Raw genomic sequence first — 27,754 nt, forward strand, 5'->3', positions numbered from 1 at the left:
GGTCAGAGCAGAAGCTACTTTCATTCACACTCTTTCTAATTAAAACCCCATACACCCCATCTGAATAGAGTAGACAGGGAGGAAATGGTTGGGGGATTAAGTTTCTACTCTGATCTCCTGGGATGTACAGCCTGGAGCCCGGGGCAGCTTTCGGTGTCTCCTATGTGACATCAATGTCCCAACAAACCACTGGGAGTTTTTGTTATCGCTGGAGGTGCTGATCCTTTTGAAAGTGGCCTATGAGTCTCTCATAATAAAGCAGCCTTGTATTGATGGATGTTGTCTGGGTATCAGCTGAAGCCTGAAGGTTCATCTGGTTATTATCTACAACAATGCCTATTTAGACCTCTCTATAACCTGAGTGTCTACTGACTCTGGTAATCAGGCTTCACCACGGCGTCAAGTGTGCATGCACATCTATCTCACAGACGCTGGTGTGGGGATTCTACACTACAAATATAGATGATATATTTGGACTTTTATGAATTTATTTTCATGCTTTCTAGCGCAGCACCTTTTAAATATTTTGTACGTTACAACTCTGCCTCACTCATTTGCTTGGAGCTTTAGCTATTGAGCTTTTTATACAACAGACTTTCCTCAGCAAAGCAATTTAGGTTATCCTGGTAAACATAACAAAATAAAACATATACAAAACACTTCCCACTTGTAGCCCAAAAGACGGCTAGAGCTTCCAATGACAAGAGGGCCACAGACCTCCTGTGATCATCAAGTCCTTGGACTTTGGACTCGGCTGATCACAGATCAGGATAAAGGGACAATCACAGTGACCCTTTACCATATGATCAGCTGTCAGCCAATGACAGCTGATCACAGCATGTAAACACAAGCTGGATATCAGCTTTTCTCTCCTCACACCGACAGCGCAAGGAGAAAAGAAGAAAGCCGATATCCGGTTTGTGTTATAGGGACATCAGTCCCAACAGTGCCCACCAGTGCTGCTAATCAGTGCCCACCAGTGCCACCAATCAGTGCCTATCAGTGCCTCATCAACAGTGTCGCCTATCAGTGATGCCTATCAGTACCGCTTACCAATGCCTATAAGTGCTGCCTATCAGTGCCACCTCTCAATGCCCTTCAGTGCCCACCAGTGGGCCTTATCAGTGCCCATCAGTGCAGACTCCTCAGCGCACATCAGTGAAGGAGAAAAATTAACTGTTTGCAAAATTTTAAAACAAACTATGAAAAACTTTTTTTTTTTTTTTTTTAACCACTTCAATACAGGGCACTTTCACACCTTCCTGCCCAGACCAATTTTCAGCTTTCAGTGCTGTCACTTTTTAAATGACAATTGCACGGTCATGCTACACTGTACCCAAACTAAATTTTTATCATTTTGTTCCCACAAATAGAGCTTTCTTTTGGTGGTATTTGATCACCTCTGTGGTTTTTATTTTTTCTTAAACGAATAAAAAAATACTGAAAATCTTGAAACAAAATAGTTTCTTTGTTTTTGTTATAAAATTTTGTAAATAAGTTTTCTCCTTCACTGATGGGCACTGATAAGCTGCACCGATGAGGTGGCATTGATGGGCACTCATAGGTGGCACTGATATGCGGCACTGATGGGAATTGATAGGCAGCACTGATGGGCACTCATAGGTGGCACTGATGGCCACTGATAGGCGAGACTGATGGGCACTGAAAGGCTGCACTGGTGGGTACTTATGAGTGGCACTTCTGGACACTAATAGGCAGCACTGATGGGCACTGAAAGGCGGCACTGATGACTGGCACTGAATTTCACTGATAGGCATCACTGGCAGGCATTTTACAATGGCACTGATTGGCAGCCGCCTGGGCACTGATTGGACTTTCCCTCATGGTCTAGGGTGGCATAACTGGTGGTCCAGTGTGGTGACCATCCCTGGTGGTCCTTGCTGCACTGATAAACAATCAACACAGACCCCCCCTGTCAGGAGAGCAGCCGATTGGCTCTCCTCTACTCATGTCTGTCAGACGAGAGTGAGAAAAAGCCGATCAACGTCTCTTCCTGTTTACATTGTGATCCGCCGTGATTGGACACAGTTGATCACGTGGTAAAGAGTCTATCTTGTATGACGTCCGTTCAGGATATCGCAACCACTTTGCCGACGTCATTTTGCTATATGGCGGGCGGCAAGTGGTTAATTTTCGGTCTTTTTTTGTTTGTTTAGCAAAACATTAAAAAAAAAACAGTGGTGATTAAATACCACCAAGAGAAAGCTATATTTGTGTGAAAATAATGATAAAAATATTGTTTAGGTACAGTGTGGCACTGAAAGCTGAACATTGGCTTGGGCAGGAAGGGGGTAGAAGTGCCCTGTAGGCAAGTGGGTAAAGTGTTCCAGCAGAGGGCAAGCTGTAACTGCTTTAAAACATTTGAACATTTTTTAAGTGGAGCTAGTGTTTTATGGCAATGAAGTATTGTATTTCTGTCCAGTGTGTTCGTAGGTAATGAGCATTGTGATTTCATAGCATTTTTAGGCATGTCAACGCATCATATAGAATAATACATACAAATATAAACCACTTTAATCTGTGTCTTTTTCTGATTACAGTAAATCGATGTGTGGCTTCCAGAGCAAACACCTGTACAGAATGTATCCGTGTGGACAAGGAATGCTCCTATTGTATAGATGAAGTAAGGCACTTTTAGATCATCTTTTTTTTTTTTTTTTTTTTAGTCTCTCAAAGATGACCGTTTTTGTATATAATGTCTGCTGTAAGATGAGAATTGAAGCATACCAAGAACCTAAAAAGTAAAAAAGTTAAATATTGCAGTTTACTAGTTCTTAGATTAGGGTTTTTTTTTTTTTAGACTCTATTTTCACCTGGTAATCCTGTGATTAACACATTTCCTGCCCGTAGGTGGCTACACTCATTCCTCCACTGTAGCTATGGAGGGAGCCATAGTTGTCACCCAGGCTGGACTTTAAACACATCCGCCTTTGTTAATCCCTAGTACATAGTGTATAATAGGATTAGTAGTTTTTATGTACACAGGTTGATTTTGAATGGCCCCCCAAAACAACTTGCCAATGAAATACAATGCAGGTACCTTTCACAGATCAATGGTGCACAGATGTGAACCATCTGTGTGTGGGTGCATTGAAAAAAAATGATACAGGTCTAATAAAAGCTGCATTGCTGTACATTGACAGATCTTTCCAGATGTACTTATACAGAGCTGTCAAGTTAATTTATGCAGCACTTTACCATATACACACTATTGTCAAAAGTCTAGGTACACCTTTATGCACACATGAACTTTAATGGCATCCCAGTCTTAGCCCGTAGGGTTCAATATTGAGTTGGCCCACCCTTTGCAGCTATAACAGCTTCAACTCTTCTGGGAAGACTGTCCACAAGGTTTAGAAGGGTGTCTATGGGAATGTTTGACCATTCTTCCAGAAACACATTTGTGAGGACAGGCACTGATGTTGGACAAAAAGGTCTGGTTCGCAGTCTCCGCTTGAATTCATTCCAAGGGCATTTTATGAGGTTGAGGAAACGACTCTGTGCAGGCCAGTCAAGTTCCCTCATCCCAAACTCACTCATCCATGTCTTTATGGACCTTGCTTTGTCCATTGGTCCAAATCATTTGGTGGAGGAATGAGAAGGCCTTGCAGTCTCCGCTGTAATTCACCCAAAGGTGTTCTATCGGGTTGAGGTCAGGACTCTGTGCAGGCCAGTAAAGTTCTTCTCTGGCTCATGTCACCCAGGTGCGCACCCCCATAGCGACGTCACTGCTCATGGTGTCCCTTCAGCCTGGGGGCAGCGCCACCCCCCTTAAAAATGCCACACAAGGCAAAGGCCTTGTTTGCCTTGCGGTAGTTACGACCCTGCTCCCAGTGCTGCAAGACAAAAGTGCTAACCTTTAGGCCACTGTGCTGCTCAATACAAAGCCATAGGTACCTTGACCATCACTCTTTGTGCTGCTTTATAGAACTTTCTTTTATAATTAATCAGCATTTGACTTGTAACAGAGAGGAAAATAATGGGAGCACAGTGATATGCTCTGTGAAATAAATGCCGAAGCTCCAAAAAGTTCTCTGCAAATGTCCTCCACTTGAAGCATCAGAATTTATAATCCTGCAGATTCCAGTAATACTAAATTAGGAAAATGATTGTTATCAGTGATTGTAACTCATTTTTCTTCCTTCTAGAATTTCCCCAGTGTTCGTTGTGACCTGCAGAGTAATCTCATCCAGTATGGATGCAGTAGCGCAGGAATCATTTACATGCAGAGTGAATTCCGGACTCTTATGGTGAGATTTCAATAGTCTATTGGTTGACTTCAAGTCTGGTTGTACTGGACTAACTACCGTATGTAAAATTGATCTCAGGAGCTCTTGGTTCCCCTTGCTGGCAACTCTTCTTGACTCATGGGCATTTCACGCTGATGTGTTGGCTTTTTGTCACTGGCCTGGAACAAGAATATATAAGAAATATTGACTTTTCCCTCACTTATATTTGTTGCATGCTTGTTCCAGGCCTGTGAGTAATGAAGAAATAGATAGGCAAGCATTTACACAAGAAGACCAGCAATGGCAGACATAATATACAGGCCTGTAGATACTTTCTTTTATTCCTGTAGGGGGGTTTCAGCCTTGGGGACCCAGGGAAAAAAAATTTTGGCAGCATGTGCAGTGGGCAGTTGTGGGGGGCCTCCTTCAGCTGGATCATGTGACTGAAGTCGGGGAGAAGCAACTTCCCTCACTCTGAACTGACTGGCTGCAGGAGTGGCTCCTGCTTTGAGCAACTGTCTCAACTGTCAGCCCTAACTGCTGTGGCGGGGACACTCTGGTGTGGGTTTGGACCCCATCCCCTCCCTTTATCTACGCCCCTGATTACACTTCTCCTATGACAGGCGTACTGTATTTTATAGGTTTTATTGATAAGCCTAGTACATATTTAGACAACCTGGTGCAGAATAGCTGTCCGTTTTACCAATTAGAGGCTATGTGTGCATGCTGGGACTTCCACAATAAATGGAAAGAAAGCTTGGAGGTTTGTATGACTGGCATTTAGGTGTATTCAGGTGTAAACACACTTCAGTTTAAAGTAATTGTAAAGGCTCGTTTTTCTTTTAAAAATAACAAACGTGTTATACTTCCCTCCTCTGTGCAGTTGGTTTTGCACAGAGCAGCCCTGATCCTCCTCTTCTTGTGTCCCTCTTTGCTGCTCCTAGTCCCTCCCTCCTTTGAGCGACCCCTCAGCCAGCAGCCTGCTACAGGGGGCACCCAAGCTGAGTCAGAGCTCTGTGTGTCCATTCAGATAGGGAACTTGGATTTGGCCCTGCCTCCTCTCTCTCCGGATTGGCTAATGGACTGATTTACAGCCAATGGCGCCGCTGCTCTGTCTCAGCCAATCAGGAGGAGTGTACTGGATGGCTGAGGGGATCGTGGACATCGCTGGAGAGAGAAGGAGCTCAGGTAGGTAATTGGGGGGTGCTGGGGGGGCTGCTACACACAGAAGGTTTTATATCTTAATCCATAGACTGTATTAAGAAAAAAAAACCTCTGCCTTTACAACTCCTTTAAAGTAGATATAAACCCAATCACTAAAACCTCATATTGTCCTTACCATTTCAATGTAATTTTAAATATTGTCAGTCATTTTAAATCTTCATTTTTGATTTAAGATAATACCTGGTGAGCTTGCCATGAGGGTTCAGTTATGGGTGACCGTGTCCCTGTCTCACAGTTGTTCTCCTGCATTGTCACTCCATCTCATACACTTTAAGTGGAGGCAATAGGTTTATTACGCAGACCTGTGTTCAGAGCAATGACCTTCAGCCATCACTGGAGTGCATGCACATAGACAGGAAGTGTGGCTGGATGGAAAAAAAAGGTGAAAACAAGTATTTTATAAAAGATAAAAATGTATTTAGTTAAGGTTTTAGTTAAGGTTTACATTGACTTTAAGATTTGTGTGACAGCTCCCAACTTCAGTTCTACCATGTAAGCAGAGGAGAGTGGAAGGGAATGCCCCCCAGTCAGTGTCCCCAGGGCCGTCCTTAACGTGAGGCCTGCAGTGCACGCCACTAGGTTTCCCTGTCCAGGGGTGGACTGACTGTCTGAGATTTATACAGTTAATTTATATTGCTTGAATTACTTTTCTCATTTTGGGTGTGAGTGGGGCCTCATGTCTAAGATTTGCCTAAGGCCTCACAAAGCCTAGAGCTGCCTCTGCTGAAGGGGGTATATAGAAGGCCAAGATCTGCAGTATCAGTGGTGACCGAAGCTGCAGCCTGTGGTTGTTTTTTCATTTGAAACAGTGCAACTCCAAGAGGAAGCTTTTTTGTGTTGGACATAGTGACATGTCATATGACATATAACCACTGTCGGGACTTTATTGTGTTCTGTGCCCTCAATTATTGACATTTTCCTGTCTAAGCAGGAAATAAAGGGAAATTTCTCTAAATGGAACACAAACTGCAACAAAACACTTTATTCAGTAAAATTGTCAAGGTTTGAACCTCTGTCAGATTATTCTCACTAAGGCTTTTTGTTCACATGTGCAGCTAGAGGGGTGGTAAAGCCAAGGCAGTTCAGCTGCGGTTTTTCTCCCCCCAGCCCTTTCTTGAGCATGCAGCAGCTCAGGGCTGTACTAGTCACAGCCGTGATGCTGTGCTTTGCAGCCATGATGCTATGCTTCTCAGCCCCAACAAAAACAGCATGTCAAATTCAGTGGGTATAACTGCCCCTGAATGTAACCAGTACAAGTCAAAGGGGGCAGCACTGCAACCGTGTGCAATTTTGGTACAGCATTTACATAGTTAAATCAGGCCTGTCAAATGCCAATTACAAATACAGATTGCTCTTCAGTACGCACCACAAGTGTTAACGAGCCTTTAGAGTAGTCGATTGATAGTACTGGAAACATTAAGATAATGTTGAGTGCCACTTTGTTTCTCAAAATGATGTTCCTTAGATGATATCCCATTGGGGAGATGAGTGGGCAGGTTCTGTGCACTACCATAATAACCTCCAGATGTGAAGACAATACTTGAATCTAAAAATCAAAGCACCACACTGAGATATTAGAAATATAAGAAAAGGTTTTATTCCAAACATCAATCCGGTATAGGAGCCAACATGTTTCATAGTCATAGTCCACATATCGGCCCCTTTAACAGGGCTTAAGAAAATCTGAAGTCTGTTTTTGCGCAAACTCTGGGAGTTGTTTAGAATATGGATGTGGTATGTTGTCAAGGAAATCTCAGGATCGTTCAGCTGCTTTCACAAGTCACGAAGAAGGTGGTGATATGTGGACCCCAAAACGTGTTGGCTCTTATACCTAATTGATGTTTGGAATAAAACCCTACCTTGGACTCTAATATTTCAGTGTGATGCTTTGATTTTAGATTTAAAAGCTATACTCTCTGTCTGTGTCTTTCTATCACTGTGACAACTGTTCCTCTCATTTCTTGTCCTATTGTCACCGAAACAGGAGGTGAGGCGAAATCCCGCAACGGGGTCAATCACAGAAACAAAATCTTAACAGAAGTATCCACTCTTTAGTATATATGCAAAAAATAAAGTTTTGGCTGGAGATGAGGACATTAGGCAGCACACTACAGGCCTTGTTCCTTGTTTGTAAGGTCCCATTTCAAAGCCAACGTATAGAGGCTTACATCTGTAATTGGAAAACCTGTCCACTATACACTTTACAAAGCTTTTGCGCTCAGTTGTAACTTTTCATCTTTCTACAGAAACAAGAGATTAATAAAGAATGGTCTAGAACACAAGTCTATCCTCAACGAATGTCCATGCGACTGCGTGCTGGAGAGGAGCACACCTTTGAATACCGCGTATTTGAGCCTTTGGATACGCCTGTGGATCTTTATATCTTGATGGACTTCTCCTACTCAATGTCTGATGACTTGGAAAATCTCAAGAAAATGGGGGATACCTTGGGTGAGGACAGTTTTAAATAACGCACAGAAAATTTCAAGTGTATATGAAACCCAGTTTTTTTTAGTTTTGGTAAAGCATGGAAAGCTTAGAGCCGTGGAGCCCAACCTTGGTCCTTTGGGCCACATGTAGGTCTTTAAATGTTGGGGTGTGAGGGAGGGCCACACAACAACATTCAATAGTGGGTGTGGGAGCATTGCTTTCTAAAGAGGTTATACAAATAATCACTAGAATCCTACTTTCTTCTGTAGTATGTCCAGTCTCCTACCAAATCTGCAGCATTTCCACAGACTTTGACCAAAATTTCCTCTAGTATTTCTGCAATCACTGACAATGATACCTAGAATTACATTTATTATGTATGACCCATTGGTGATAGCAGGGGCCACATTACACATTTTGACAACCACTGGCTTAGAACATCTGTCAGGGTTTATTTCTTTCTGTGTTTCCACAGGGAGAATTTACCCCTTTATATATCTTGGTTATCATTATTACCAGGACAAAAAGTGTTGGAAAATCCAAAATGTTACACTTGTTACCAGAAAAAGGGGAAGTTTTCCAATGGGGACACCTGTTCTGGTGGCATAAGTTCAAAGAGGGTATTTGCCCTCACTTTGGGATGTCCTCCAACCTCCTGTTGTATCTCTGGCAGTAGAAATGAAGGGAAATCAGACATATATAGCCAAAACATTAACAGGGGTTTCAACCATCCCTTATTCTAAAGGTGGCCATAGGCAAGAAAGGGTTTTTGCCCAATCCCAACTAGGTACAATCTCCTCTTACATCTGAGGCTTCATGTTTGACCATACTCTAATGTCTATGGCTAGTTTAAAGCGACTCTGCAGACAAAAAGCAGACACCTAGAAACAGGTACCTCTGTGCATTGGTGCAACAATGTCCCAAACCTTCCTGTCACAGCTGAATGCTCCTGCCAAACACATTGATATTGTCTCATCACTATGATGGGCAGCCTTACTCGCCAATAGTAAGTGCAAGGAGGCAGGCTGGGGTGGGGAAGTATCAAAACTATCAGGAGGTGCTGAGACCTTGCTAGTCAGAAGGGCCCAGCCATTACAGGAGGGATCAGGAAGATGGTGTATGTATTGCTGCACACCACTTGCTATGTGCAGGGAACTAGAGGTAGTTTAGTATAGATCCATGTTTGTCCCAAGCATGTTTAAATCCATGACTGTTGATTGACTTACTGCCTCTGTTGGAAGTCTTTCACAAAATCATAAAATCATATTCTTCATAAGATTTACCACAGCTGGTCCATAAATTTATAGTGCAGTTTTTAAAATGCATGCGTAGCTAGTGTTGCTAGTGTTGTTTTTCTTTTTCTTTTTTTTTAAAGTAGAGGTGCTACAAACTGACCCTGGGGTTCAAAAATCTTTGAATACACATAGGAGAAATTCAAATTTTTATATTGTCGTCTTTTTTTTCCCACTTGCACAGCTGAGGTCGTCTCAAAACTGTCCAGTAATTACACTATAGGCTTTGGGAAATTTGTGGATAAAGTTTCTGTTCCTCAAACAGATATGAGACCAGAGAAGTAAGTCAACCAAGCTTATTAAATCAATTTTTCATCCGTCTTTATCACTGCACATACTGTATGTCTACAATGAATCGTGAGTGCGGGGAACTTTTATACTAAAGCTGGCCATACACTAGGATATTTACCAGTGAATTCCTAGGAACATTCGTATAAAAATTCTCAATAGTATATGAATGTTGCTCAAAATTATTTTGAAAATTGCTTGCTTTTAACATTCAATTTTGGAGTGAATTGACTTTCCTGATGCACCCCATACTGCTAGAAATACTGCAGAACATTTTTTTCATTCTGCTCCTTCGAATTTTCTCATCACTATGACCAAAGATGAACATCGATTTGACCCCACAACTGATTAGGAGATAGAAATCTAAAGTTCTCAATTGATATTCTATTACAGTATGGCTTTAGTTTGCAAACTGAAATTATTAGAGGCTGTTGGACTCAAAGTAGAATTTTTGAGGTCTAATTATGAACACCCATGGCTTACTCTCTGTACAGTAAAAGGGCTGAAAATACTCCGCACTGTGCTGTATTTTACATTCAGATATACAATAAAATGCTCCGTGTGGAGCCGGCGATATCTCGCGGTGCATTCTCTGTATAATGCTGCAGAATACACTTCCTGATAGGAGGAAGACCCTGGCACGTGACCTGTTGTCTCCTCCTCTTGGCACATTTTTTTCCCATTCATTAGATTGAAAGGTGCATTTCTTGATTCAGAGTCTAACCACAATTATAATTCATACAGCCATGCTTTATAAATGTGCTGGAGTGCTTTTAAAAGGCCACAGTTAAGCCATACAGTTGCTTTATAAATGGGTCCTCCAGAAAGCTAGTCTAATATTTTTTTAAAGAAACAAACAAATATGTCTTATGATGTTTGATTTAATCTGTTCTACTTACTGCTGACCATTAGAGATAGTTAACTGCAGAGATAACTTCAACTTGATAAAGACTGCTAGAAATATTTTGGAAAATTCCATTTATATCATGGTAAATAGTAATAGAAAAATGCATCGCATTCTATTGGATATTTTTTTTCCAGTAATTTTACAAACAGCCTTTATTTCTTTTACTATTAGTATTTAAACTTTTTATTTATGCTTGTTAATTTTTTTAGTGTTGCATTAAAAAAAGCACACAATTGAAAATTGGAACTGGAATTGTAGAAATTTGTAGAATAAAATCTATATTTTTTTTTTTATATACAGTAACAATGTTTTTTCTTTTTGAGAGTGTTTATTTTAGCTTTATTCTGTCTTTTTCTCTGCATGGAAAAAAAACATAAAACTATTTTTGCAGGCTAACATCACAAAAAAAGCCTTCTTTGTCCTAAAAATATATATATATATATATATATATATATATATATATATATATATATATATATATATATATATATATATATATATATATATATATATATATATATATATATATATATATATATATATATATATAATATATATATAAAAATGTTGTCTTAAGTAATGACAATGTTATCAGCAAATAAACAGGCGCTTAGTAGACAGATATGTAAATATTGCTCTGGTTCTTGGATGGTGTACAAAGCGTGAGAGGTAAAGTGAACCTTTAGCCCGATGTAATTCAGTGTTTCTGGATTAATAAAGGTCAATAGGAAGGCTGAAAAAAAATCGCCTTTCTTGGAGAAAATTATATTTGCAGTTCCTTATAAAACTGCTCAAATTACCAAAACTTGGGATTTTGATTATGTAATTTCTACTAAAGGGAAAGATCAGCCAGTCCGAGCTTTGAACCTACACTCAGGAGAAATCATTTGACCAGATTCCTAAGCTTTTGTTTGCGTTAGTCCGATCGTGTGTACGCAGCAAATCAGGCGGATTTGGTCCGGCGGACCAGAGTTCGCCGGACAATCCACCCGTGTGTGGGCTGCGGCGGACTTTTTGTTCCCAAAAGTTCAGCGGACTTAGAAGTTTTGACTCAAAATTGTCCGCCGAAAACGCCAGTCCGGCTGACAATCCGCCCGTCTGTGTGCTAGTCCGCTGGAGTTTTGAAATGAACGGACCTGCTCACACACGGAGAAAAGTCCGTTCATTTTGAACGTGGCTCCAGGTAGACGGAACTAGTGGAGGAAGTCAATGTTGCCGCCTCCATCTGCGAGATTGACACCTCGCTAGCCTCGTCACCTGGTATGGACTTAAAGGGGCACCCCTATGCTGAAAAAACGGCGTGGGGGTCTCCCCAAAGTCCAAAGTAGACCCTTATCTGAGCACGCGGCCCGACCGGTGAGGAAAGGGGGTGGGGACAAGCGAGTGCCCCCCCTCCTGAGCCATACCAGGCCGTGTGCCCTCAGCATGGGGGTCCTTTGGGGAAAGGGGGTCCCTGCGGCCCCCCCACCCAAAGCACCTTGTCCCCATGTTGATGAGGACAAGGGCCTCTTCCTGACAACCCTGGCCGTTGGTTCTCGGGGTCCGCGGGCGGGGGGCTTATCCTACCCATTCACCTGGTGAAAAAAGTGTATATAAAAAACACAACACAAGTTTTTCAAATTGATTATTAGACGGCTCCGGTGGTCTTCTTCCGTCTTGGGGGGTCTTCTCGCTGGACTCCTCTGCTATCTTCTGCTAGCTTTTTTACTAGCGGAGGAGCCCGGCTTTCTTCTTTGTCATCGCCGCCGTCATCCGGGGGGCTTCCTCCGACTTCGGGGTCTTGTCCCGCTCTTCTGAGGTCTTGTCCCGCTCTTCAGTTCTTCTGCCGGGCCTCTGCTATCTTCTTATAGCTCTTTTACTATCGTTGTCCCAGACTTCTGTCGCCGCCTTCTTCTCTTCTTCCTTGCGATGTTGACAAAACGCTTTCTCTAGCCGCAATGGCAGGGATGCGTTGTGCGGCGACTTATATAGGGACAAGGGGCGGGGTCACCGTATGATGTCACAGTCCCGGAGGATGCTGGGACTGTGACATCAGGGGCGGGGTCACAGGCTTAAGGGGACACAGATTGTCTGAGTTCAGTAGCAAGTGACAGAGTGCCGGGGGTTCAGTAGTAAGGGACACAAAGGTTCAGGAATAATTTCAACAAAGTTCCCAGAAGCTCAATGGTAATTCCACAAACTGTCACCTGATTGTGGTTTTCTGAATCACAGTGAAATCCCTTCTTTCTGAGATTAGTAGTGGCAACTAAGTGAGTTATCTTCCTCCAGATGGTGGACGGAGCTAGCAGGACTGTGATTGGCTTTAGCAGTGGCCAATGACAGCCCTCCTCCCCTTGGAAACAGGGACCACCCCCCCAACTGCACCCAATCTCTTCCCATCACAAAAGCTGAAGATCAGCTGCAACGAGACCAAAAGCAATTGGTGACTACAGAGCCACTAATAAGGCAGTACAACTGGTCCTGTTGTACTGGGCCCAGGCCCCATCAGCAAAACAGGGGGGTCCGGGCAGCTTTAGCGTTAATTTCTTCCTAAATGAATAAATGGATTTTTACAATACCACACCCTTACTTCTACTTGCTTACCAGGAGCAGAGGAAGGACTCTTGTTTCCATTTTCAGGGTGTAGGTAGATAAAGTCAGTGCTGCTTTTCCTGCTGCACCATTTGGGGGTAGGTGGGTTGTAGGTGTGGTTGGGGAGGCCCCATGATTTCTAATGGTGTCCCTGGGTGACTATTCCATTGCCCTCTGCCTGCCATCTTTGGGCAGAGCTCAGTTCCTCTTTAATATCCAAGTATAAAAGCCTGGGGCCATCTCAGCAACATGTTATTTTGACAGAGAGGGCTTTCAGAGGAAAATGTGAGTTGACAAATTGTCTATATCAGGTAAAGTCAGAGTGCCCAATCCTACTCTGTGCCCTTGTAGCTGGGAGTCTTGCATGTACCATGATCGTGGTGGCAGGACATAATGTTCCATGCTTACATTGGTTTATCTAAATGTCTCAGTTTAGATCCAGTTTAATAAGTAGTGACAGATGTCTGCATACCAACATAGGTTGTGACCCAGGGCTAGAGGTAGCCACTCACTACCAAAATTAGAACAGGAACTGAGAGAAATGTGTACAGTTTCCCTTTGCCGTGCCACTTAAGGCCCTTGCACACAGTTTTTTGCATACACCTGTACGCAATATTTGTGTTTATGATAGCACTGCCATATACCTAAGTACAGCAGTGCACAACCATTCATGGTCTATGGTAGGCTGTAAGCTGTACATGGGCTGCCAGGGTGGGGGAGATGCTGGCATTTACGTTGAATGGCTCTTGTGCAAGGACCCTAATTGTGTTTCTGTGTATGTCCCCATTTTAGATTTTCCCTCCCTTCTTGTCTCAGAGATCATTATCAAGAAGAGAAAGAAAATCTTCCCCAATGGGGGAAAAGCAGTAAACATCTGTCAGATGCGTTACCCCTCCCTTTTTCAAACTGTCCATAGAAAAACAAAATTTTGGTTGGTGTTACTCTTTATGTGATGTCTAATTGATCCCACCCTGTGATTTCACCTTTAGGCTGAAGCAGCCTTGGCCAGACAGCACTCCTCCCTTCTCCTTCAAGAATGTAATCCGTCTCACCGACGACCTTTCAGATTTCCGCAATAAGCTTAAGAACGAGAGGATATCTGGAAATTTGGATGCTCCAGAAGGGGGTTTTGATGCCATCTTACAAACTGCAGTGTGCACAGTGAGTACTATCTTTACTGGATGCCCAATGAACTGTGTAAAAAAAAAAAAAAAAAGTGATTTAAATTATTAATAAATTATATAAATAAAAAGGTAGAAACTATTACAAAATCTTTGCTCAAGTAGGCCCTTCTCTGTTGGACTTCATGATAAAATTCCAGTACCGAGGTGCATATCTTAGCCATACCTGTCAACTGTAGAACTTGAGAAAGAAAGACAAGAAGCGGGAATGGTTAGAGCCTACTCACAGTATATACCACATATGCATGCTGCATTCCTTGTACTCACAAAATACTGCTTAAATACAGTGCCGTAAATGACAAGGGAGGCACAGTGGTGTAGTGGTTAGCACTCTTGCCTAGCAGTAAAAAGGGTCGCTTGTTCGAATCCCAACCACAACACCACCTGCCTGGAGTTTGCATGTTCTCTCTGTGCCTGTGTGGGTTTCCTCCCGGTAATCTGGTTTCCTCCCATATTCCAAAGACATGCAGGTAGGTTAATTGGCTTCTGTCCAAAATTGGCTCCTAGTATATGGGAACCTTGGATTGTGGGCTCCTTGACGGTAGGGACTCATGTGAGTGTGCAATGTACAGGGATAGGGACAATTGTAGACACTGGATGGACTGGTGTCTTTATTCAACCTTACTAACTATGTAACTATGTAACCATTACACCTGCCATTCTTTACACAGAATATAGGCAGACAGCTATCACTTTGTCTGATCCTACCTTAAAGAAAAATGTAGTTAAAATAGTTGGGGACTACATACCATAGCAATCAACAATTGCAGAGATATGGTGGTGAAAAAGCATTTATGGTTAGTGGTTGCTACTTGCTCCACCTTCTTTTAAGGCTATGATGATCAGTGATGGTTCCACCCGCCTCCTTAAAAACATTATTTTTACAGTAGTAACCCCACCTTCCCAAAAAAGCATTGGTCATAAGTTGCGTTTCTCCCCCCCCCCCTTTAAAGGCCTTGGTGGTCAGTGACAGCTCCCCCACTCCTCCCCGTATAGGCATTGGCTTTTTCCTACCTTCTCCCTCCCCTTAAAGACATTTATTGGTAGTCTATAGTGTCCCACCCATCTGAAAACCTGAAAAGCATTGACATTCATTGATCTCTTCCCCCAAAAAAACATGAATAGTCAGTGGTGTACCTCTCCCAAAAGTCATTGGTGTTTTTTTTAATTTGTATGCTGTCCACACATCACACATTACTTGATAGTATATACGGGCATTGACACAAGTCCTTGCCAAGAAGGAAATCTAGAGTGTAATGTCTTATCACCATGTCACACTTTTTAGATATTGATATGCAGTCTTCGTAAATATCCCCCACAGATCTCAATATATGCAGAAATAATATGCAATGTATCTAGAGTAACCTTTCTTTCTACAGAATGATATTGGTTGGAGAGATGGCAGCACCCATATTTTGGTCTTTTCCACGGAGTCTGCATTTCACTATGAAGCTGATGGAATGAACGTTCTTGATGGGATCCTGCCTAGAAATGATGAACGCTGTCATCTGGATAGAACAGGCCTTTACACGTATGATGTTCTTCAGGACTATCCATCCGTTCCCACTCTTGTGCGACTTCTTGCAAAACATAACATCATCCCAATCTTCGCTGTTACCAACCATTCCTACAGTTACTATCAGGTAAGGGGCTACAGCCATTCAGGTTAATAGCGCACTTTCTTTCCAAGAGATACTCTTTCACCATGTTTCCTGCTGCTCCATTCATCTTCAGAGGACTTTGAAAATGCTAACATGGAAGGAGCATGTACCCTTCTTTCACTTCTCCTAGATGCAGCATTTGGGTCCTCAGTGGCCAAATGCCAGGCCTGACCACTGTAATATGGAGAAGGAAAAGGTCATTAGACTCAGGATTCCATTGGGTATAAAGGGCAGAGGGTTAGCATGGAGAATGTAAGTATCAGTGGACCCATTTCCAGACCCATCCCCAGCAGCACATACTCACCTTTCTATTGCTCCCCTGTTTGGTGCCAGAAGCCAAAGGAAATACCTGGTATTTCTGGGTATGGAAGAGCATGTATACCACTCCATGTAACAACGATGGGCCAAATAGCATGCTGGGAGACAGAGAATAGGCTTGTGTCAACTACAACCCAAGTGACTTCTAGTTTACACATGACTTTATATTTACGTTAGACAGCTGAATAGAGCAGCAAGAGAGCGATGTAAGTATGTACATTTGTGGAGGTCTGCAGTAATGGGCAAAGCACAGAGTCACTTTAAAGAGGAAATGAACTCTAGGAGATGTGACCAAAAATTGGCAGGTAGAGAGCAAAACGCTACTCACCAGTATTTCTTTTTATGGTCTATAGGAAGCTGATCTTTCCCCCATTACTGACTTACCATGTCTTGGCCACCTTCACACAGACACAATGCACAACATCTTTTTGAAGGCAGGACTTCCTCATGAAAGTAGTATATAGTGGTGCTAGAGGGGTGTATAAAGGCACATATCAAATAACTAATATCATATATTGACTCAGTACATAAAAAGTCCATATAGTGGTAAATAGCAAATCACAAAATTATACAATGTGATATCAGTTCATGAGGAAAGTCCATAGAGGAGTATCAGCTGAGCACTTGATGGCAGCTCCCTTAGAGCCAAGCAGTAGACTCTGTTCCAAATCTCCTGAGAACGGCAGTTAAAGGCAGCAATGCCTCAGATCTCACACTGCAGAGCTAAGAGGCTGGAGACACATGAATGCCTAGGCACCCTCTCATACCAGAAAATTAATAAAAAATTTTGGGGAGATTGATACAAAAGGTACAATTTTAATAGGTACAACTTAGGCATAAGTAACATTTTGGATGTCCCCTAAAACATAGTAAATCTTTACTTTTTGAATTCAGTTCCACTTTTTGCTTTTGTTTTCAATCTATATCATTTATCATGTTAAAGCCTAACTCCAGGCAATGCGAGTTTATTTTTAGTTCTGGATTAAATGGGTTAAAACCTCGGTTTTTACTGTCTGTAGTTTACCTTTTAAAATCTAGCATTCTAATTTTGCAATCTACTTTTCTTGTTCACACAGGAATTAAGTAAGTACTTTACAATGGCCGAGATCGGAGAATTACAGGAGGATTCTTCCAACATAGTACAGCTCCTGGACCAGGCTTTCGGGGTATGGAGACCTTGTGTTGCTCAGAATTTCTAGCATATCCACAATCTGTTAGAATTGTGACAAATGGTTGGTTGACTTGTTTGATATTTTGTTGTCCCCTCAAAATAACTCAACACACAGCCATTAATGTCTAAACCGCTGGGAACAACAGTGAGTACACCCCTAAGTGAAAATGTACAAATTGGGCCCAATTAGCCATTTTTCCTCCCCGGGGTCATGTGACTCGTTAGGTCTCAGGTGTGAAAGGGGAGCAGGTGTGTTAAATTTGGTGTTATCGCTTTCACTCTCTCATACTGGTCGATGGAAGTTCAACATGGCACCTCATGGCAAAGAACTCTCTGAGGGTCTGAAAAAAAGAATTGTTACTCTACATAAAGATGGCCTAGGCTATAAGAGGATTGGCAAGACCCTGAAACTGAGCTGCAGCATGGTGGCCAAGACCTCACCATGGTCGGCCAGTGAAGTTGAGTGCACGTGCTCAGCGTCATATCCAGAGGCTGTCTTTGGGAAATAGACGTATGAGTACCGCCAGCATTGCTGGGGGGTCAGCCTGTCAGTGCTCAGACCATACGCCACACACTGCATCAAATTGGTCTGCATGACTGTTGTCCCAGAAGGAAGCCTCTTTTAAAGATGATGCACAAGAAAGCCTGCAAAAATGCTGAAGACAAGCAGACTAAGAACATGGATTACTGGAACCATGTCCTGTGGTCTGATTAGACCAAGATAAAATTATTTGGTTCAGATGGTGTTAAGCGTGTGTGGCAACAACCAGGTGAGTAGTAAAAAGACAAGTGTGTCTTGCCTACAGTCAAGGATGGTGGTGGGAGTGTCATGGTTTGGGGCTGCATGACTGCTGCTGGCACTGGTAAGGTGCAGTTCATTGAGGGAACCATGAATGCCAACATGTACTGTGCATACTGAAGCAGAGCATGATCCTCTCCCTTTGGAAACTGGGTTGCAGGGCAGTATTCTAACATGATAATGACCCCAAACACGCCTCCAAGATGACCACTGCCTTGCTAAAGAAGCTGAGGGTAAAGGTGATGGACTGGCCAAGCATGTCTCCAGACCTAAACCCTATTGAGCATCTGTGGGGCATCCTCAAATGGAAGGTGGAGGAGCACAAGGTCTCTAATATCCACCAGCTCCATGATGTCATCATGGAGGAGTGGAAGAGGACTCCAGTGGTAACCTTTGAAGCTCTGGTGAACTCCATGCCCAAGAGGGTTAAGGCAGTGCTGGAAAATAATGGTGGCCACACAAAATATTGACACTTTGGGCCCAATTTGGACATTTCCACTTAGGCATGTACTCGCTTTTGTTGCCAGTGGTTTAGACATTAATGGCTGTGCATTGAGTTATTTTGAGGGGACAGCAAATTTACACTGTTATACAAGCTGTACACTCACTACTTTACATTGTAGCAAAGTGTCATTTCTTCAGTGTTGTCACATGAAAAGATGTAATAAAATATTTACAAAAATGTGAGGGGTGTACTCACTTTTGTGAGATACTGTATATGGGAGCTGTTTCACTTGTCCAAGGATTTGTAATTCTCCCCTACCAGTTCCAAGATTAACACAGCGCTTTCAGATAGTTGAATCAGGCTGGTGACCTGACAACGTGGCTTTACATATAATCTGAACCAAGATTTTTTGTCCAGGGTTGTACATGCCTGTGCATGCGAGAGTTTATCAATGCAAAGTAATCAATGGGTTAAGCCCTTTCATAGCAGCGTGTGGCCATTCATTGCAATGGGAGACTGTATGCTGCACCTGTGTCTCCTTTTGCTGGCTATTTATACGCTATGCATGCTGTACACCCACTTGCAGCCATGGGTAATGAACCTAAGCAATGCAGTTTGTGCATGATGACAAAGCAATACAATGTATGAATGAAGGAGTAGGACAGATTTCTCAGAAAACTGCTACTGCAAGGGAGTATTTGGCATCCCCATAAAATGCTGCAGAGGCAAAACACATACCATGCCTTGACTTTGCCAAATCTCGATATGCAAAGTTCCAAAGTAAAAACCGGGTTTTCAGGTGCTCACTGCTCGGTTGCAGATTTTATTCTCAAGAAGGCATTAAACAGCATAGTTATAACAACCAAGCGCCTTAATGTGTTTTTCTCGAAATATACTTACTCATAAACATATCTAGGGTGAAACGCGTTAAGGTCCTTGGTTGTCATAATTGTGATGTTTAATGCTTTCTTGACAACAAAAATTATGAATGCACAATGAGCATCTGGAGTCAGTTTTTTTTATTTGAATAAAGGAGAAGGAGAAAACTGAAGTGCTCATCCCTCTGCTGGCCTTTTACATCTTTGATTAATAGAGTATACAGTATATACAGTACAAGCTCTTAGTAAAAGTTTACCTGACTTCACATCTTTCACAGCATTACATCCTCCACTAAGGTGACAAATTTAATAAGGCATTAAAAGGCATAGTTATAACAACCATCCATATGTCTGCCTAATACTATACTATAATCAGTACACTTATATCATCATTGATAAAGCCATGTTGTCCAGTAAAAGCTACAAGCACTACTTACTAAATACACTTTTTTTGTTGTAGCGAATCCGATCCCGAATGCACATCAGGCATCATAACACTCCACGTGCCCTAAATATAGCCGTCTCATCAGAATCATCCGTAGTAACAGAAGCTGGGTCCTTCCAGGTGACTCGTGGTCAAGTGGTGAGTGTCAATGTTGGAGCAAGCCAGTTGTTTTACAATGTCGTATACAGTTTAATTTTTATGTAATAATTGGATAAATCATTGACTACTTTTTAATTATGCTGTTGTATTTCATAAGATGCGGATAATGAGCAATGGATTGTCTGACCTATTTATTCCATGCAGGGGACATTCAAGGTTAATGTGAAGGCTTTAGAAAAGGTTGGTGGGCAGGACGTTTGTAATCTTCCAAAACAGGACCGGGCAGGCAATGTCATCCTCAGACCGTCCACGTTTACCAATGGCCTGGACATTGACGCTTCCGTCATATGTGATGTCTGCCCGTGTGAACAGGTAAGTGGATACAAAAGTGAAGCTTACCATTCCTCAAACATGTAAACATGGTGGAACGTATAATCCGCTTCATCGACTTCTTCATATGTACTGCTTCTGACCCCAAAAACATGTCAAAAGTCAACAACTAAGCTTTCATTTTACTGACATGTAAAGTTTGACTTTTTGTCAAAAGTCAACAACGAAGCCCTCACCGTTAACCTCTCCCCCTAGCCAATGATGTACTGTATGTAGAGCGTAGTGACATTTGTAATTATACATAAGTAAACACTCCAGTGTCAGATGCATCAATGTACTCTTTGGATTATGGCTGTCATTGGCTGATGGTTTGAACAAAATTTTGGTTGTGCACCAGTTGTTTTTGCTTCACTATTTATCACCTATTATTCTTGGCATTTTTTTACTTAGGCTACCAAACCCGTTACTTAGGGTATGGAGGCTCAACCTGTGGCCCTCCAGCTGTTGCAGAACTATACATGTCCCATGAGTCATCACAAGGCTAACAGTTACAAGCATGACCCCCAGTGATGATGGGAATTATAGTTCCACAATAGCTGGAGGGCCACAGGTTGAGCACCCATGGCTAAAGCCCCATACACACTATCAGTTTTTCTGCTGAGTTTTTCCTTCAGATTTACCAAAACCATATAATATGAAGTCAAACCTTAGGAGTTTCAATGTGTATGCAATCAGGCAGGCCCTTCTACTACATGGTTTTGGTAAACCTGAAGGAAAAACTCAGCAGAAAAACTGATAGTGTGTATGGGGCTTTAGAGACTGCTTGGCTGTCATCCATTATGAAAACTTTAAAAATCATTCTAACCCTTATCAGTACCATGTATATTATTGCTCTCTTGGTTTTGGTTTGTTCAAAACTCATGACTGTTCCTGTCCATTCTTTTCCATCCATAGCAAAAAGAAATGAATTCTCCCAAGTGCAATGGGAATGGGCACTTTGTATGTGGGCATTGTGAGTGCAAGAATAACTGGTAAGTCTAATCCTGAGTTTTCCTATAGATTTTATTGAACATGTCTGTCTTTTTGTTGAAGCATTTGAATGTAGTTCTTTGACTTGTGTAGAAGACTTACAAGCTGGGTATAAGTAATCAGTGACACATTTTCTGTGCTTTGATTATAATAAACTGACTCCAGGAAACGGCTAAATACACAGATACAATACATATCCGAGAGTTGTTTTATCTGCCAAAAGGATTTGTTTATCTGTCCATCTATTCTTGAGACTTCTACAGCTCTGTTAGACAGCACAGCTATTGGGATGACACCATTTTCTTTATTACAATTAAGGAATAATGTGCTGCCTTCTCACTACTAGGGCTGAACTCCTAGTTTGGTCCAAACACTGGTTGGAACTGGGCTTTGCTTGTTCTGGCCTACATCAGAATGGCTGACTTTAAGCTTATTTGGCAGGAGCTGAACATCATTTATAGTAGAGGGTTGTTCTCCCGCTACTATATATGACAGCTTCCTTCTTCCGTTGTTAGGGAAGCAGCAGTGCCAGAAAGGGTGCACATGAGGCTAAAGGCCTCCACCTACAACCCTGGCTCTTTGGTTGTGGGCGTTAGGGGGTAGGGGCTTATCGGCATCTGGAAGCCCCCTTTAATGAAGAATCTGGTCTCAGCCACTTCCTAGGCAGGTTAAGGGCATTCCCCAGGCATTTTAGTTTAATGCTTCATTTTAAGCATTATTAGATCCGCTTCATCAGGACAGCCTCCTATGTCCTCTGTCTGACAATCCCTTGCCTATTAGTGTAGAAAATGGCCAGATGTAATAATTGTCTAACCTGCCTTGAACTCAACTGGGTCATCCCCACTTACCACCGTCAGCCTATTGACTGGACAGTGTAATCTCTCTGCTCACTCCACTCCCTCCTATTACCTTGTCACCATGCTTGCATGCATCATACCTGACCAGCTTCCAGTCTTGCCCTCCCTCTCCCAGTCTGGGTACTGCTCCACAGGAGATTGCAAGGGACTGATATCAAGTCAAATTCAAATACTTACAGAGGTGGTATAAAAAAAACCTTAATGATTTATTAATGAATATACAGTAACTCTCTCTCTAGTCGTTTAGTCGTGTCCGACTCTTTGACCTCATGGACCATAGCATGCCAGGCTTTTCTGTCCTCCACTGCCTCCCAAAGCTTGCTTAGCTTCATGTTCATTGTTTCAATGATGCATCTTTGGTTGTGTAATTAGTATCTTGCACACTAGTTACACACTTTAGACTGCTAACAAAAAAAAAGAAAGGGAATAAATCCACCCCGAAACAAATATATAAATGATTGATGCACTATTGAAATAATTGAATATAAATCTAAAGCAAAACCATGTGTAATTTATCCCGAGTGTTTGTACAACATTAAAGTCTTTCAAAATTTGTCATTAAAGTCCAATCTCCAGCAGAACATGCACAGTGTGATCATGTGTCAGAATGAATAGTCCAAGAATCTTCCAAATAAACATCTCCAAAAGAGCATGCTGCATACAGTGCTCCGCCAAAACACTTAATTGCTTTAGTGCCCAGAAAGTGCAATAGATGACGCATCACCCTTCTCTCTCTTTGGGCACACTCTCATCTTGCAAAATTGACTTCATAATAGAGATCAAAATTAACTTTTTTTTTGCTAAATATCATCCAGACCAATCCAGGTGGACTGGACTCTGCACTCTCAACCAACTTCTCAGATTTGTCTCCTGATTGGTCAATATTCCCCAATAGCTCAATGCTCAAAAAAACATAGAGCTAACATAGCATTTTACTGCCATCTTTATTTATTAAAAAAGATGAAATGCACTCATCACATATAAGAAAGCAATACCTTATATCAATTTTAATCTGTCGTGTGTATGTGCGGATGTGGCTGTCACAAAACTCAGTGCAATATAGCCATCACCTCTTTCCTCTCTCTCTTTCTCCGGAACCATCCAAATACAGACCCAGGCCACGTCTTAACATGTTTCGTCAGATCAACGGCATCAGAGGCCTCTGATTACACCAGGCTGACGAAACGCATTCGTTCATGGCTTGTTTTATTTAAATATGGTTGCTGTGTTGTCAGAAGTTGGTGATTCCACACATAATAAAATACTTGCCGTGTTCATCTCTTTCACAGGAGAGGGGAGGTCTGCAACTGCTCATCTAGTCAAGCTATAGACAGTCAGTCATGTATAGCCCCTGGAAGCGATGAAATCTGTTCGGGACAAGGGGAGTGCCTGTGCGGAGTTTGCCAGTGCTTTGCAGACTCCCCAGAACGTCGGTATGAAGGGAGATACTGCCAGTTCAATACAGCCACGTGTCCACGTGTAAGCGGCTTTATGTGCAATGGTAAGTGAAGCTGACATCAGGCTGCATGTAGGTATTGTGTAACTTTATATTATATAGCAGGAGTAGGCAACCTTAAAGAGGTGGAGATTTATCTGAACATAATGGGAGAAGTCAAAGATCACTGGGCACAGTGTCACCTCCTCACACCTGATTTAAACCTGTAATTGCCATACTATTGTGTCACAATCACATGCATTGCACAGCAATCATGGGCAGTGGCATTGCTAGGGGGGAGCGGGGGGATGCGGACCACAGTCGGGTGACGCCCACCAGAGGGGTGACACACGGCACAGCGCTGGATTGAGAGAGGCTGCGGCTCTCTCCTCTTCCTTCTTCCCCTGGGCACTCTGTTATCTTTGCTGTGTACTTAGCTGCCCCGTGATGTTCGGGGAGGGAGGAGGAGAAAGAATTGTGTCTAACATAGCCCAGTACCTGGCGCCCACATATCCTCCGGGAACTGGCACTGTGATCACCTATTATTGTGACAGGCAGGCGGGGAGAGGTACTGTCACAATTAGTACATACCTCACAGCCGACGGAGCCTATGCTCTGACAGTATATCCACAACAGGAGGCGGAGCCTAGGAGGAGGGACATCTATGTGGACAGAGCCGTGCTGATCTGAGGTCTATAAATGTGGGGAGGGGAGATATACACTATATATTCAAAGGGGGGTACATTAGGAGGATTACATGGGGAGGCACATTGGGGCATTACACGGGGGTACATTGGGGGGTTTACACTGGGGGCATTACATGGGGGGCACATTGGGGGCATTGCAGGGGGGGTGGTACATTGGGGGCATTACACAGGGGTGTTACATTGGGGGTATTTACACAGGATGGGGGGTTCACAGGGGGGGATCAATTGTGGGGATTTGCACGGGGAGTACAATGGTGCAGGGATTTATGCGGGGGAGTACAATGATGGGGGGGGGGGGGATTTATACTGGGGGGATTTACACTATGAGAGATTAAACTGGAAGGATTTACTGGGGGAGGGGGAATTACACTGTTATACTGGGAGGATTACACTGGAGGGGATTTACACTTGGGAGATTACATGAGGATCTCAGTCTAAAATGCCTGGCTCTATTTTTTGTCCCAGTCCAGGCCTGGGTGACACCATTAAGAAGGAAGTGATATCCGCTCATGATGGTGTCACCCCGATCCGTGACAGTGCAGGGATTGGCACACTGGAATAACAACATATTGCCTCCTCGCCACCTGTCAAACACACTCCAGATCGCTTTTCAGAAGAGCAGTAGAGCCTGCTGCACTTGTGAATGAGCTCGTCACACTTAAAGTTTGGGGGGGGGTGGTGGTGGTAAAACCCGTGGTTAAGTTTACCGCCCCCAATCAACCCCCTTTGGCTGCTGAACACAGCAACCAAAGGTGTACACATGTTGTTTGTGGGGTCCAGGGGGTTAAAGCAGGTGGTGAGAAAACACAACGCTGCCTGCTTTAACTTCTTGTTTGCTGTACTGCACAAAGTTGCAGGGCACTTGCAGAATGGCTTCCTTCACTTGAATGGATCATGCTTGGCAGGTGCTACACCCACCAACCATAACAGGGCGTATAACTCCTGCTGCAGCTGCAACATTTGTACACCCCTGGCCACTGCAGCTAAAGGGCGTGAGGTTGGAGCGGGGGTGGTAAAAATCCGTCTCCTGCTCCCTACTACAGCTCCAAATTTACAAGTAGTCCCTATGCATTGCACTCTGTTTGATGTTCTGGGATGGCGGGTCAGCAAGCCCAGACTGTCTACTGGTAGATCACGATCTACAGGTTGCTAACCTCCGTCATATAGGTAGGTGTATTCTGTAAAGTACACTAGGCATGCTAAGTATTTGGAGGCCTGTTAACAGCAATACGTTGCAGTAAAACGCAGTAGAATGTATGTGTTACTGGAACAGAGGTAAGGCTGTCAATCAGCTGGAGATCCCTCCCCCGTCTCCTTTTTTCTCTTGGTGTCAGGAAACTTGTAAGGAGTGATTCATGTTTATAGCAGAGGAAGCAGCAGATAGAAATGACACCCAGTGCTCTGGATAGAGACAAGTACACACTATAGAGGGATAGACTTTGTTCATTTTTCATGTCTAAGGTTTACAGCCACGTCAAAGTGTAAATCCAGCCAAAACATTTTTTCATCTTGGATAGAGTGAGGAAAAATTAGAACCTGGGATTTAAAGCAGAATTAAACCCACCGATTTGATCATTTCAAAAAACAGTTAACATTTCTGACATGCTGGAAATGCTAGCTGTCACATTGGTTGTGCTCTCAACCAAACTGTTAAACCATCCAATGGCTGGTGTCATAACTGATCACATGTGCAGCATCATGGCAGTTGCAGATTAAAGAGGAACTGCAGTCTGCTCACATAATCTGTAATAAAATCATTTTTGCCATTCTGAAGCTTCCCTCCAACCACTTTGCATATTATTTTATACATAATGTGATTTTGTACTTGCCTAATATGCTGCAATAATCTCCCTCCACTGAGTCTGGCTGGAGGATTTTAACTGTGGGTAGCTGAAGCTGCTGCCTGTTCACTTCCTGGATTCACACTAGGGTTGTCACCTGTCCAGGATTCACCCGGACAGTCTGGGTTTTGAAACATGTGTCCGTGTTTGAGGTGGACTGAAACCCGGACACATTGTTCAGACCGGGATGGGGATTCCCAAGTAACCACCATAGTCACACACAAATCTGTTGCCATCCGGGAGCTACGGGCGGCCACCTGGGGGCAAGTTTGGCATCACTGGTGCGGCAGGATGATGATGTCAGCAAGAGCAATTTGGCCACACCCACTGTTTGCTGTGGCACGCTATGCACACAGCATTACTACTCTCCTTGGGGCACCCAAATGTGTCCCAGGCCTCTACAGTGTTCGGGATTGGAAGATTTCATAGCTGGAAAGATAAAAAAAATGACCTACATTTCCGGGACTACGTCTATTGACGTCGTCCCATGTACGAGCGGCCTGCGCGCCCCCTGAGGGGCGCGCGCGGCGCGCTCTGTGATCGGCGAGTCCATGAGACTCGCCTGATCACCGATCCGTGCAAGGGGTCAATCCCGACCCCTTATCACGTGATCAGCTGTCAGCCAATGACAGCTGATCATGTGATAGAACGGAGCCGGTAATCGGCTATTATTCCTCCTCGCGCTGACAGCGTGAGGAGAAAAAAAAAAAGCCGATCACCGGCGGCCGTGATCGGGACATCAGTCCCGATCACGGCCAGCAATACAAGGGACCACCTGCCCCCCGTCAGTGCCCCCCGTCAGTGCCCACAGTGCCACCCACAGTGCCACCCACAGTGCCACCCACAGTGCCCACAATCTGCCTCAAAGGTGCTGCACCCCAGTGCCGCCCATCAGTGCCCAGCAGTGCCGCCCATCAGTGCCCAGCAGTGCCACCTATCAGAGCCACCTATCAGTGCCACCTATCAGTGCCCATCAGTCCCATCTATCTGTGGTACCTATCAGTGCCCATCCGTGCCACCCATCCGTGCCACTTATCCGTGCCACCCATCCGTGCCATCTTATCTGTGCCCATCTTTGCCCATCAGTGCCGCCTTATCTGTGCCCATCGGTGCCGCCTTATCTGTGCCTATTAGTGCTGCCTTAACTATGCCTATCAGTGCCCACCAGTGCAGCCTATCAGTGCCCACCAATGCAGCCCATCAGTGCCCACCAATGCAGCCTATCAGTGCCGCCTAATCAGCGCACTTCAATGAAGGAGAAAAATGACCCGTTTGCAAAATTTTATAACAAACTATTAAAACATGATTTTTTTTTTTTGCATCTTTTTTTGTTTGTTTAGCAAAAAATAAAACTCCGAGCTGTAACTAAATACCACCAAAAGAAAGCTCTATTTGTGGGAAAAAAATTATAAAAATTTCATTTGGGTACAGTGTTGTATGCCCGCGCAATTGTCATTCAAAGTGCATCAGCGCTGAAAGCTGAAAATTGGTCTGGGACTGAGGGGGGTTTAAGTGCCCAGTAAGCAAGTGGTTAAACAGAGACTAAGATGGCAGCTTCCTGGACTGAAAACAATAGGAGGGTTTACTTCCACTTTA

General features: G+C 43.3%; 1 protein-coding gene across 3 annotated transcripts in view; it reads left to right on the plus strand.

Moving 5' to 3' along the window:
- The window catches only part of ITGB4 (integrin subunit beta 4), a 126,248-nt gene that overhangs the window by 36,500 nt on the left and 61,994 nt on the right, over nt 1-27,754 (plus strand). For all 3 annotated transcript variants that reach the window (XM_077459677.1, XM_077459678.1, XM_077459679.1), the window contains 11 exons: nt 2,562-2,644; nt 4,170-4,271; nt 7,721-7,925; nt 9,381-9,477; nt 13,952-14,123; nt 15,523-15,786; nt 17,199-17,288; nt 19,876-19,998; nt 20,164-20,331; nt 21,244-21,320; nt 23,465-23,676. In XM_077459677.1, coding sequence (XP_077315803.1) covers nt 2,562-2,644; nt 4,170-4,271; nt 7,721-7,925; nt 9,381-9,477; nt 13,952-14,123; nt 15,523-15,786; nt 17,199-17,288; nt 19,876-19,998; nt 20,164-20,331; nt 21,244-21,320; nt 23,465-23,676 — 1,593 coding nt within the window. The remainder of the gene's footprint in view (nt 1-2,561; nt 2,645-4,169; nt 4,272-7,720; nt 7,926-9,380; nt 9,478-13,951; nt 14,124-15,522; nt 15,787-17,198; nt 17,289-19,875; nt 19,999-20,163; nt 20,332-21,243; nt 21,321-23,464; nt 23,677-27,754) is intronic.

This window comes from Lithobates pipiens, unplaced genomic scaffold, assembly GCF_037356315.1.
Source record: "Lithobates pipiens isolate NorthernLeopardFrog02 unplaced genomic scaffold, aLitPip1_a1.2 Scaffold_28, whole genome shotgun sequence".
Classification (NCBI taxonomy): Eukaryota; Metazoa; Chordata; class Amphibia; order Anura; family Ranidae; genus Lithobates; species Lithobates pipiens.